Raw genomic sequence first — 13771 nt, 5'->3', positions numbered from 1 at the left:
GGTTTTTGTTCGAACTAAGGGAGCATTGGAGGTTTTCTATATTATTTTTTGGTGTTTAGTTCTCAGATGCAATATATTAAGACAAAAGAGCCAGGCCTGTTGGGACATGGCCGTCCGTAGGTATGGTGTGGTGGGCGGGCTTCCGATGGTGAATTAGCTCATAAGAATTTTCCAACACCCATCCTAGCCGAGGCTTCACCTTCACTGGAGTCACTTGATAAACAATTCAGAGTATAATGATGCTCCTGGTAGAATTGCATCAGTGGAGGCATGATGATAGGAATGAAATGATTGCCTTCATAAACAATTTGCAACACAATTAGTGGGTGATGTTGGGCATAATGGACTTGATCCAAAGGATCCAAAGATGCTTAGTTGAGAAGCTGGACCAGATTTAGGGCAAGATAGATCACTTGGAATTCCATTGGCACATGCGTCCATTAACCCCTGATCCTGTAATTATTGGGAAAGCCTCGACCCCTCATTACATTCTTCGTTGTCAGTTGGTTATGTATGTATTCTCATTTTTTTTGAGCTTGTGTGTTTTTGGGATAAGGTCACATTACAATTTTTTGGCATTTTTCCACCAGTTTTAGTTTACCTCTCCTGGCCAACAAATTCGGTTGGACTAAGGCTAAGATAGAAAAATTATCACTGCAAATCTCATGTAAAGTTTTAGTTTACCTCTCTTGGCCAGCAAATTCAGTCGGACTGAGGCTAAGAGAGAAGAATTATCATTGCAAATCCCATGTAAAAATTTTCTCAGCTAATAAAATCTTGTTAAACAACAATAAATAAATAAATAAATAAATAGGGGATTTAATGATCAGGAATTTAAGAAATAACTAAATGTTTTATGTCAATTTTTTCTTTTCTTTTATAATTTATTAAAATAACAAATAGTAAAGAATTTTACAATTTAAATTTACTAAATTTTTTAAAATAACAAGGAATTAAGAGTTTAAAAAAATGATAATTAATATAGGTAAACATTATATATATATATATATATGATCCATAATGAATTAAGAAAAGTTTTCGGGTAGAAATCACATAGGATAAATTTTTAGCAGAGGCAAACCAACAACTTGTTGATTCCAAATGCGTCCGCCAAAAAATTCTCTTATGTGATTTCCACTAAAAGACTTTGCTTAATACTTTTATAATGTTTAAATAATTAATTTTTTAATATTAATTTAATAAATATAAAAATTCAATAATAATAAATTTATTTTTTATACAATTTAATATTAACATAATAAATTTATGAATTTATTATAACGATACATTTTAGTCTAGATATTTTTAAATTAGATTAAATTTAATAGAATGAATATATTGAAATGAGTAAAATCATATAATATTTATTTAATGAATATAAACTAATTTTGAGATGATAAATTTATATTTTTTATTAAATAGATTTAAATCATTAAAATTTGTTAATAATAATATTTTTTTTTATAAATAAAATTAATAAATAAAATAATAATAGTAATAAATTTTAATATAAATATTTTACATCAAATATATAAAAGAGTGAATTTTTCTTATTTCCTGAAGACACTTTGATCTTTCCATATGTATGTTGGATAGAACTGTGTTAAATAATCAGGGTAGATTTATGTAATTTGTGTTAAATAATCAGCGTAGATTTATGTAATTTGCGTTTAACAATCAATAAATATATTTATACAGGGTTTTGATTTTTAATTTATTAAATATATTAAGTATAGAGATAAATGAAATTTTTGAAAGCGTAAGCTATTAATATTTTTTTTTTTTAATAAATAGATTCAAATTTATGATTCTTTATAATAATATTGGTCTCATTTATAAATTGTACTATGGATTTTTTTTCTAAATTTTTATTAAAACTCACATGATAAATGAACATTAGATTAAAACTCACATAATATATACTAGAGATATAAATATTAAGTTTTAATATATTTACTAATTAAATTTAAATATAAAATTTTGAAATATCAGAGTTATAAATATGAATCATCATTATTTTGTATGATTATAAATATCATTGTTTATATATAGATATATAGCTTGCACATAACTATTTGATAGTGAAAATCTATAGAGATGTACATACTCCACCACTTTAAATTCAAAGTTATTATATATAATTAATTACGTGTGGGAGACAATTTTAACTCTTTTTATAAAAAGAAATATTAATGAAAATAAAATTGTGATATAAAAAAATTGAATATAGTTTTTAATTGAGTGAATTTTTGAGCCGAGAGACTCATTCTATATTCGAGTGTGAAGGTGATGTGCAAATATATCTATCCCTCTTAAAATAAAAATAAAATAATCTCTAAATAGAAAAGCTATATATATATATGTGTGTGTGTGTGCGCGTTATGCATATTTAACTAGTTGTCTATATAACTTAATATAACTGGGGAGGATGAAGACCGCGGCGCGCTCTGAGGCAAACCGCGAGGGTTTCGGATAGGGCATCTTGAACCCTACTCTCGCATCCTGCTGTTTCTCCGCATCCACCTACGCTCATCCGACCGGGCCCGATTATTCAGGACAACTGTCGCGGTCGCTATCAACTATGGAGTCGGTTAACGAAGTCATGGAGACAGAGGAGGAGCTTGATTATTCCGAGGACTTGGACCCGTCACAGGTTTTTCCTGAACGCCCCTTTTTCGCTCCCCCGCCTGAGGCTCCGGTTACCCTGTTCCCTGGGTCGCACCCCACACCATCGGTTTCTATCTCGGTCCCCCCCCCTCTGGAACGCCTGAAGGCACTGTCACTACCGAATCAAATGGTCTGGACCTCCCCCCTTTATCGCCGGGTACGCTTCGCTTCATATCATCTGTGATCCCTCCATCGCCGCCGTTTGAATCACAACCTCTGTCCACCTCCATTCCGGCTCCACCCTCCACAAACCAGACTCCTCCATCATCTTCGGGCTTCTCGGCGCTTCTTAGCTCTCCTTCTGGGTGTTTCGAAACCCCAGCGGTCAAAATTAGCTCGACTAGGGCAAATCCGCCAGACTGCCTCCCGGATCCCCTGATTCATCACCCTGCCGCGCCGAGGTCGGGTAAAAAGAGAACCAAGTGCATAAAATCTACCACGAAGGACATTGCCATTTGGTTCAGTGAAGCCACATCCATAGCAGAGACCGTAGTCATGGCCAATACTATTCTGGTAGGTCATGTCCGGGGACGCGCCTACTCTGCTACCAGGTTAACTCAATGGGTCAAAGAGATTTGGGGAGGGATATTAATGGAGCTTCCCGAAGTACAAGTCCTCGCCCGCGGTTGGTTTGCGCTACACTTCGCCAAGGAAAATTACACGGATCTGGTTCTTGCAAAGTTCTGGCACATTGAGATGGCGCCGGTGTTGCTCAAGCACTGGAGTCCCCTGTTCGATCCAGAGAGAGAACAGATTGGTGCAGGGCCTCTATGGGTTCGGTTGTCGGGTTTACCCCTTCAATACTGGAACGAAGAGACATTCATCCGCATTGGCAACGCCCTGGGTACCTACCTTGACTACGACCGCACTTTCGTGGAGTCTCGAAACAGAACCCTAGCTCGGATCCTGGTGCACCTGGATACCCGGGAAGGTCTGGAAGAAAAAATCACACTTCATTGGGGAAGGTACACTCGCGTCCAGATCCTAGATTATGAAGGCGTTCCTTTCAGATGCCGTCGCTGCCACCGGGTTGGACACGTCTTCAAGGATTGTCCGCTCAACCAGAGACGTGCAGATGCCTCTGATGCCACCACTCCCACCCCGCGAGCTTCATCTCCTGTTGCTCAACAAGTTCCGGCTACGAGCATCCCCAAGGATACTGCAACTCTGGCTCAGGGTACCTCAATCGGGCGTCCTACAGCACCGGTCACCAGATCCCGGGCGGCTACATCTACTGCATCCGAAGGCATCCCGGGTAAATCACTATCTCCTTCATTGACTTTATTATCTGCATCTCCATCATCTGCACCTTCATTATCTGCTGCTATCTGTTCGATGCCTTCATCATCTGTCATTGCCCCTGTAATCACATCCATGCTCCCCCCCTCATCACCTGCATCTTCCCTTTCATCTCCCAGGGGCACAAATCATTCCTATTTCCTGCGGCCTCGCATCCACCCACAGGGCTCGCAATCCACACATATCGGATTAGGTATTATTACACCTGGTCCTTCCTCCCTGCCCTCGAGAGGGAGAAAATCTGATCTCACAAAGGCAATCCGGAGAGCTGGGGCAGAGGTAGCCACTGGGAGGCAATCCACCATAGATGGGGTACTTAGAGCGAAGAACACCCCGGGTCACCTTCCCCCATGAAGTGCCTCTCATTTAATTGCAGAGGCCTGGCTAGTGCCTCAAAGAAACTGGCCCTCAAGCGACTGTATGAATCTTCTCCAGTCGATATCATGTTACTGCAAGAAACCCTAGGACCTGCGGACTCCATCACAGCTGCACTATCCTCCATCTTTCCCGGTTGGCAGTTCACAGCTATGGACTCTGCGGGCCGATCGGGTGGCTTAGCCATTGGATACAACCCTGTCACCATCAAAGCACAAGGTTCTTGGGGTGGACCTGGCTTTATGGGGGTTGATCTTTTCTCTGCAGATTTGGGCATCACCCTCAGGGTTATCAATATATACGGGCCTTGTCAACACCGAGAATCCTTCTGGAGTAACCTATTGGGATTATCTGTTTTATCTGTGGAACACATTATCATTGGGGGGGACCTAAATTTCTCATTAGGATATGGGGAATCATGGGGAGCCTCTGCTCAAATTGACCCCTTGACTGCGTACATGACAGACCTATTGGATCGGCATGACTTGAGTGACGTCCCCATGATCAAACCACTTCCCACCTGGAGGAACAGAAGGATAGGTGATGCAGCCCTAGCCCGCAGACTTGACAGATTTCTGATGAAGGGATCTCTGATACAAAGACTTCACCATTTCAGACAATGGGTGGGAAATGGGGGTATATCTGATCACCATCCCATCTACCTTGAAATAAATGGCCAAAATAAAAAGCCAAAGGCTCCATTTAAATTCAATCATGGATGGCTTCAGGACCCTGCATATATCAAACTTGTCTCGGATTTCTGGCCCTTACATCCGATAGACCGAGCAGACTCCCTGGCTAAGGGTTTCTGCACGAATCTATTGCAGCTCAAGGAGCTCTCCATCGAATGGGCTAGGAACAAATACAAGCAGGAGGTCTCCGATCTCATTCGCATTGAGGAGGAACTCACCAACCTCACTGATGATAGAGGGCTTGGATTCATATCAGAGACAGACAAATCCCACCTGGTGGAGTTGGAAAACCAGAAGCAAAAAATCCTTAAGGAGAGGGAAGAATCTACTCGGCTTCGTAGTAGAGCTATCTGGCTCAAGGCTGGGGACGACAATACTCGCTTCTTTCATAATTATGCAAAAGGCAGAAAAGTCAGTAACACTATATGGAATCTCCCCATGCCTGAGGGTGGAGTGGCAGACACCTTCAATAAACTATCTCAGATGGGAACTGCACATTTCAGGAACCTATATAAGCAACCCCCGGGCTCCAACCTTGCTGATATCATCAATATTGCAGGACACTTTCCCAGATTCGTTAACGAGGAGGAAGCCGAGAGTCTGTTTGATCCTGTATCCCTGGAAGAACTCGAGACCACCATCAAGTGGTTTAAAAAGGAGCGAAGCCCGGGTCCGGATGGATGGACCATCGAATTCTACATTGCCTTCTATGAGATGATCAAAATGGACCTCCTCCGGGTTGTAGAGGAATGCAGAATGTCGGGTTCTATGTACAACGCCATCAACTCCACTTTCATAGCACTGATCCCAAAATCCGACTCTCCCTCCTCTTTTGATGAATATCGCCCCATCTCACTCTGCAATGTTCTTTATAAAATTATCTCAAAAATCATTGCAAATCGCATGCGCCCCATTCTGTCTCGCCACATTGCCCCACAACAATTCGCCTTCTTGGAGAACCGTCAGATACATGAAGCCATTGGGGTTGCACAGGAGGCCTTCCACACCATTTGGACAAAGCAGCAAAAAGCCATCATCTTAAAAATTGACCTGGCCAAAGCATTCGATAGGGTTAGCTGGTTATACATCAAAATGCTCCTCATTCATTTGGGCTTCCCTCATCAGTTCATCACATGGATTATGGCTTGTATCTCCACCCCATCTTTCAGTGTGTTGATTAATGGATCGGCCACACCTTTCTTCCATTCTGAGCGAGGTCTCAGACAGGGGTGTCCTTTGTCCCCTCTTCTCTTCCTTATAATCATGGACAACCTCAGTCGCCTCATCGAATCTGCCAAGAGGAATGGAGACCTCTGCGGCCTTAAAATATCTGATGACTGGTTCCTAACTCACCTACTATTCGTAGATGACGTTATGATCTTCTTAGATGGCAGTATCAGGGACTCGCGCTCCTTCTCAAAGATCATCACTCTCTTTTCATCGGCTACAGGGATGCTGGCAAATCACTCAAAGTCATCTATCATCCTAGCAAGAACCTCTGTAAATGAATCTCAATTGGCTCGCCAGCTATTTCCTTACAGTCTACATCCCCTGGACCAGGGTCTTAAATACCTGGGATTTTGGATCAGACCTATTAGTCCTAAAATTGCGGACTGGATCTGGCTGGTGGCCAAGTTGGAAAAGAAGTTAAACATCTGGAGCCACCGATATCTCTCTAGAGCTGGAAGGTTGATTCTGATTAAAGCTGTATTGGAAGCCACCCCGGTCTTCTGGATGGCATTAGCATGGATCCCTCGCAGCATCCTTGCTAGATTACAGCAAACCTGTAATAAGTACCTTTGGAATGGGGCATCAGAGAAGCGCATTTTCGCATGGATCGGATGGAAGAGGATTGCCATTCCCAAGAAATGGGGGGGATGGGGCCTTAAGGATCTCCCATCATTCGCACAGGCTCTGGCTGCAAAGATGGGTTGGACCCTCATTACTGGGGAAAATTTGTGGACCCACATGGTATACCATAAATACATATGGCCCCATCAGCTTATGGATTGGATTCGCCTTCCCTCTTGGCCCAAAGCTGGGATCTCCACTGTCTGGAAGGCATTACTTCATGCGTTACCCCTTATCAGGGAAAATTTGATTTGGAGAATTAACGATGGCACACAGGTCAGGGTAGGGCTGGACCCATGGAATGATTGTGGGGGTAGACACATCCTTCCGGAAGCACTCATACGATACCTTCACACACAAGGGATCTCTCACATTGCAGATATTGTAGATCAACAGAACACCTCCATATTAGAACAGTGTTGGAAAACTGCGGCCCAGATCAACATCCCGCCACAATGGCATCAAGCTTGGAGGTCATATACCACTGCACTATCGGAAGCTCACATCAGAATAAAACAGGGCCCCGATGAGCTCATTTGGTACCCCTCTAAGCATGGTATCTACACTCCAAAAGACGGATATCTCTCCCTCATATCTCACAAGATCCCGGATCACATCTCCTTTTGGTGGAATTCCATCTGGAAGCTCACGGCCCCTCCCAGACAAAAGTTATTTTTTTGGTGCATTCTTAAGGGCATAGTCCCCACGGGCGATTACCTCATGCGACGAGCTGTATACGGGCCATCGTGGTGCATCATATGCAAACAAGCTGCTGAAACCAGCACACATCTTTTTCTGAAGTGCCCCAATCTGCTCCACATTTGGCAATCCATATCCTCTGTAATACAATATTCGGGTAGATGGGAGGGCGAGGACATTAATCTTACCTGGGAAAATTGGTTCAATCAGCACCGTAACTCCAAAATCCAAAGCCTGCCAATTATCATCTGTTGGTACTATTGGCTTGCCCGAAACCGTATGACATTTGAAGATAAAGTGGCACATTGGCCTCAGCTTATTGCAAAGATTATTGCTGTATACAATGAAACACCAGAGCCTGCACAGCCTAAGACTCGCCGCCCGCATGAACCACCTCACATCGATCTAAACAGGCCGTGGGCATTCTTCGACGGTGCTGCCCAACAGCAAGGATGTGGGGGGGGTTTCCTACTATACAAATCACAACAGCATTACTACAAAGCCAAACTGGGTTTGGGAGCGGGTTCAAACAACTTCGCAGAGCTCATCTCCCTTCGACATCTTCTACATTTTGCATTGAACCATCATTGCTTGCATCTGAACATTTATGGAGACTCAAAGATTATCATAGATTGGTTCAACAATGTCACTACATGTCATACTCACACACTCAGCAGCATATTGGATGAAATATTTTTATTGAAGGCACAGTTTACTGATATATCATGCAATCACATTTACAGGGAACACAACAACAGTGCCGACCAACTTTCCAAGGAGGCTATGGCACTTCCCAGAGGCGAGTGGATGATACTGGAGCAGCGAGGCGAAAATGCTTACCAGTACTACCACCGTCCATACATAGATGCACAGTACCACAGGGCAGCCAGCCCATGATTACATGTTTTTTGATCTGATATATCATTTTGCACTGATTGTATATAGCTGAAAAGGCACTTCTGATAGCCCTGCGTGGCAACTTATATATATGACTACACAAGAACATCACACGAGATGCATTTTTGCTCTTTTTGATTTATACAGAAACTATAGATACTGCTTATATGGCGAAAGTATACAGCATATGCTATACGCATCTACAACATGTAATTTTTTCCAATTTAATGAAAAGATTACGATTTTTCCAGTGGAAAAAAAAAAACTTAATATAATTTCATGTAAAATAATTAAAAGTAAAAATAAATTTGTGAGTATTTAAAAATTATTTTAATAGTTGATGTCAACTTCATATATATCAATATTTAATGATGAATTAATATTTAAATATAAATTAATATTTACCTGTAACTAAAAATACATTAACAACAAAAAATCAGTTTAATGTGCACTGATAAAATGACTCAATGCACATGTTATATAATCTCTATAACATTCAAAAATACAATTTAAACAACAAAAAAGTACACCTTATTTTTTCACTTTAAAATAAGTTTACATGTGAAGAAATTTGATCCCTCTCGTCTTATGTTAGATCCTTGGTTAAATCTAAAATTTTATTGATTTAATTCATACTACAACATTGTAACAATCCCGAAATTAAAACATGCAACTAATTATATTAATCATGCAAATTATAATCAACACGCAATTTATCAACTATTTAACATCGAATTTCGGAAATATGAGTAGAGACAACTCACTTGTGGCGATGATATTTCTTACTTGTGATTTCGGAGTTGAACACTATTTGAATCTTCCTAACCGCAACAAAGTTTTGGGGACGACTCTCCACCCAATAGTAGGTTCAGTTGTACAAAATCTTGCTATAACTGGCCACCCCCAAGCTCTCAATCAATGTACTACTGCCAAGGAATGCTTTTTCTCACAACATTTTTCTCCCAAGAGAATGGATGATGGAGTCATGGAATAATCTCTCATCTTCCTCACTGTCTATTAAATAGAGCAAACATTAGAAGGGGAACTGTATGCACACACTCCATGTGTCAACATGAAACTTTTATTTCTTTATTTTAAGTTTAACTTAATTTAGTAATTCTCTTAATATAATTTTTTCTTATTTTATTCTTTTTTACTTTTATTAACTTTACTTATTTTTACTATTTTTATAGTTCTCTTAATTTAACTCTTTCTTATTTTATTTTACTTTTTGTTAACTTTACTTATTTTTATTATTTTTACAGTTTATTTTTATTTATATTTATTTAGAACTATAGTATTGTTATTTATTATTTTATTTATTTATTATTATTATATTTTTCTTCATTATTTATTATTTATTTACTATTACTATCATTTTTTCATTATTTATTATTTATTTACTATTATTATCTTTTTTTTTATTGCTTATCATTTATTTTCTTATATTTTAATATTATATTATATTATTTCTTATTTTTTTATTTTTATTATTATTATGGGACATTACATATTCCCCCTCTTTAAGGAAATTTGTCCCGAAGTTGAATTATTTAACATTTTATTTATTATTTCATGTTTTCCCTACACCCTCTGCTGAACTAGTATAACCAGTAGGCATCGAAAGTTTTTACAACACTCGGGAAATCTCAAAGAATCTCTGTCTTTTTTCCCACTTTTGGAACCAGGCATAAGCCTCCTCGGTCTGCATCCTAGTCCAAGGCTGGCCCCAAAGCTTGCACCTGACTTAGACCTCATTTGGCCCAAGGGAGACATTCGGTACAGTACTCAATGACTCTGGGCATCTCGCAAGGCTGGCCCACTCCCTCCATAACTACTAAGGCGCACGGCCCCAGGCATCAAATTCTTTACACCCCCACCAAACTTCGGCATCCCAATCCAATACTAGGCATCTAGCCTACAATATTAGGCATTTGGCCTTCTCAAGATGGTCTCATAGCCCCTCAAGAGTTATCCATCAAGAGCTATACAAGACAAAGGAACCACTAGCATATATAGTGTTGATTGAGTTTGTCCCCAACCCATATGGTGTTACATATTCTCCCTCGCAAGTATGGACTCCCATGAGATCATTAAATAAACGGCCCTCTCAGCCCATTTGTGGAGTTCCTATTAGTCACCACATCTCAACATGCAACCACTGCATTAGTTATAGTCATAATATCATAGAAAATAATCTACATGCCAACTCTTGCATGTCATCGTGATAACATACCATCATTGTTAATCGCCACATTCTCATGTTATAAAATCTTCTTGCAATTACCACACGCTTCACATCATAATATCCTCATAAGTTACAACATCAACATATGAATATCAAAGGCATATCATCACATAATAAATTAACCACATGTCAATATACCTCATATCATAACATCATAATCCCAATGCATATCATATTAACCATGAGCATACTACATCATTATCACAAATAAGTAAGTAAAAACTACAAGTGCATTATGATCCTCTCATCAAAATTATGTCCAATTACCATATATCATCACATCATTACAACATTCTACTTCACATTTCTATATTGACATAACAATTAATTAAAATCATAATATATAACAAAATTATTTATTTAATTTAAACTCGCAAAATTAAATAATAAATAAATATAATAAGAAATTATCTATTTATAATCTCTACTACTAAATTATATCTATATATAATATTAAAAGAATATTTTTATTAGAAATATCAATTTACTCCCACACTTCAATTCTATTATTTTATAAAATTATTTTACAACATGTTTTTTAATCTCTCTCACACATATATATATAAATATAAATATATATAAAATATGACATATTAAAACTTAATAATATTCAATAATAATAAAAAACACATCATTAAAATATTCCTATTACACTTTTATATCAACCAAAAATATAAATATAAATGTTAATCGTTACGTACAACATTAATGTAACATAAAGGATTCACTTGTCACTCTTGAATTGAACTCCTCCCGACTTTTATTGAGAGTTGAGAATAAGAATTTAAATAGATTTAAGCAAAAGGTCATAAGAGTTAATTATTGCATGAATGTATTTTAATAAATTGAATATTTCACACTATGAATATCTCATTTCCCATAGAAAACGAATACTCAACGCATTAAAATCACTCAATATCTTAAAGTTTTAAATATATGGTTATTCAATTCATAAATATTTAATTAAACTCAATATTATTTTTAGGCCGATAGGCCTTCCTTTGAAAGGGACTTTCGTCGTCCCTTTGTTCCTCATGCTGACACGTGACGAGCGACACACCCGGGAGTTCTGCAATCTGACACGTGGTTTCTGCAGCCGATTTTACAGTGAGTTGTTACCCATTTTACGCTGGAGTTGCAGGATTATTGTTTCGCAAGATTCAGCCAAGTGGATCTGGCTACAGATTTCCTCATCTCCAAGACTGCCAGAACTCAAATCTGATCGCACACGACTCTCTCCTTTGGTCATTTTAGTTAGTTGTTACCCATTTTACGCCGGAGTTCCAGGATTATTGTTTCGCAAGATTCAGCGAAGTGGATCTGGCTACAGATTTTCTCATCTCGAAGGTTGCCAGAACTCAAATCTAATCGCACACGACTCTCTCCTTTGGTCATTTTTGGGGGCTTTTGGGTGTTTATTGCGGACACCCAATGCTCAAAGATCTGGATCCAATACCCATTTCTTAGATCAGCGTAAACAACGCGTCGGTTTGATATTCAGCCTGTATCTGTCCATTCAACGGGAGATTGGGTTTCTGCGATACATTGATTTTGTATCCATCCAACAGTTATTGGGCGTCTGCAGTAGGTCGATATTCATTGTCTATCCCTTGAACCAGCTATTGGGTTCACGCAATAAGCCGATATTCATCCTGTATCCATTGAAAGGCTATTATTTTTCTGCAATAGCTTGATATCCATTGTGTATCTATCCGACCAGATATTGGGTGTCTATAATAGGCTGATATTCATTATCTACCCATTGAACCGGCTATTGGGTTTCTGCTATAAGGTGAAATTAACTGCGCAGCTATTCATTCAGGTTTTGGGTTCTTGAGCACACCCAAGAGTTCGTTTGGTGCTGTGTGGAGATGGCTTACAAAGTCGATAATGATTATGACTATTTGTTTAAGGTGGTCCTGATTGGGGATTCTGGTGTCGGTAAGTCCAATTTGCTCTCCAGATTTACTAGAAATGAATTCAGCCTAGAGTCCAAATCTACAATTGGTATGGAGTTTGCAACACGGAGCATTAATGTTGATGGGAAAATGATCAAGGCCCAGATATGGGACACTGCTGGTCAGGAAAGGTCTGTGTGTGGGGATTTCTTTTTTCTTGATGGGAAAATGATCAAGGCCCAGATATGGGACACTGCTGGTCAGGAAAGGTCTGTGTGTGGGGATTTCTTTTTTCTATTCCATCAAAGATGCGTCATAATAATAATTTTTTCCATGATTTTGCATCATATCATTAATATGAAATATATTTCCATAGCGTGTGGAGTTTGCAACACGGAGCATTAATGTTGATGGGAAAATGATCAAGGCCCAGATATGGGTCACTGTTGGTCAGGAAAGGTCTGTGTGTGGGGGATTTATTTTTTCTATTCCATCAAAGATGCGTCATAATAATAATTTTTTCCATGATTTTGCATCATATCATTAATATGAAATATATTTCCATAGCTTTTGCTTTTTTTTGAAAAAGATGCAAATTTATTTGTTTGCCTTCCTGCCCCTCTCTGTGTAATATTGTGTGTATGCATGTATGCTTTTGTCTGTCCTTAACCTTAGGAATCTGTATTGTAGATATATTCATGTTTTAATCTGTCTTCAATACCTAGGATCCGTTGGTTAAAATTACTGTTACATCTGTATTTGTCTGAGGTGCAAGGAATTGTTTGCTCTTTGGTTCATGCAACAATAAGATTCTAAGATTAAACTGTATTGATTTTGATAAGGAATTGTTTGCTCTTTGGTTCATGCAACAATAAGATTCTAAGATTAAACTGTATTGATTTTGATTTTGTGCTGGGGAAGAATAGGTCTTAAACATTATTCCATGCTTAACAAGCACGGATGTTTTTACTTGTGGCTTCGGAGGATCACACCAGGTGCTTTGTCTTCGATATCTCAGATCTGTGGCATACTACAGTGTCTCTTGATGGGTTACGTTCATTTCTGGTAATTAATTTCTTTAAATTAAAAGTCAGAAAACTCTAATTACATGAATCAGCGTATATGTTAGAGAAAATATATAAGAG

General features: G+C 38.6%; 1 protein-coding gene across 1 annotated transcript; it reads left to right on the top strand.

Moving 5' to 3' along the window:
• Nucleotides 1-4316: 4316 nt before the first annotated feature.
• On the top strand, nucleotides 4317-13048 carry LOC149214608 (uncharacterized). The gene is made up of 4 exons (XM_089389445.1): nucleotides 4317-8218; nucleotides 11870-12382; nucleotides 12539-12895; nucleotides 13003-13048. Exons 1-4 carry the CDS (start codon nucleotides 4317-4319, stop codon nucleotides 13046-13048), a joined length of 4818 nt encoding a protein of 1605 aa, XP_089245571.1.
• The last annotated feature ends 723 nt before the right edge of the window (nucleotides 13049-13771 follow it).

Source organism: Pinus tabuliformis, chromosome 1_1, assembly GCF_031772625.1.
Source record: "Pinus tabuliformis cultivar Carrire ecotype Pingquan chromosome 1_1, CPIR1, whole genome shotgun sequence".
NCBI lineage: Eukaryota > Viridiplantae > Streptophyta > Pinopsida > Pinales > Pinaceae > Pinus > Pinus tabuliformis.
Note: the sequence above shows the minus strand (reverse complement) of the source record. Positions and strands in the feature narration are given on the sequence as shown.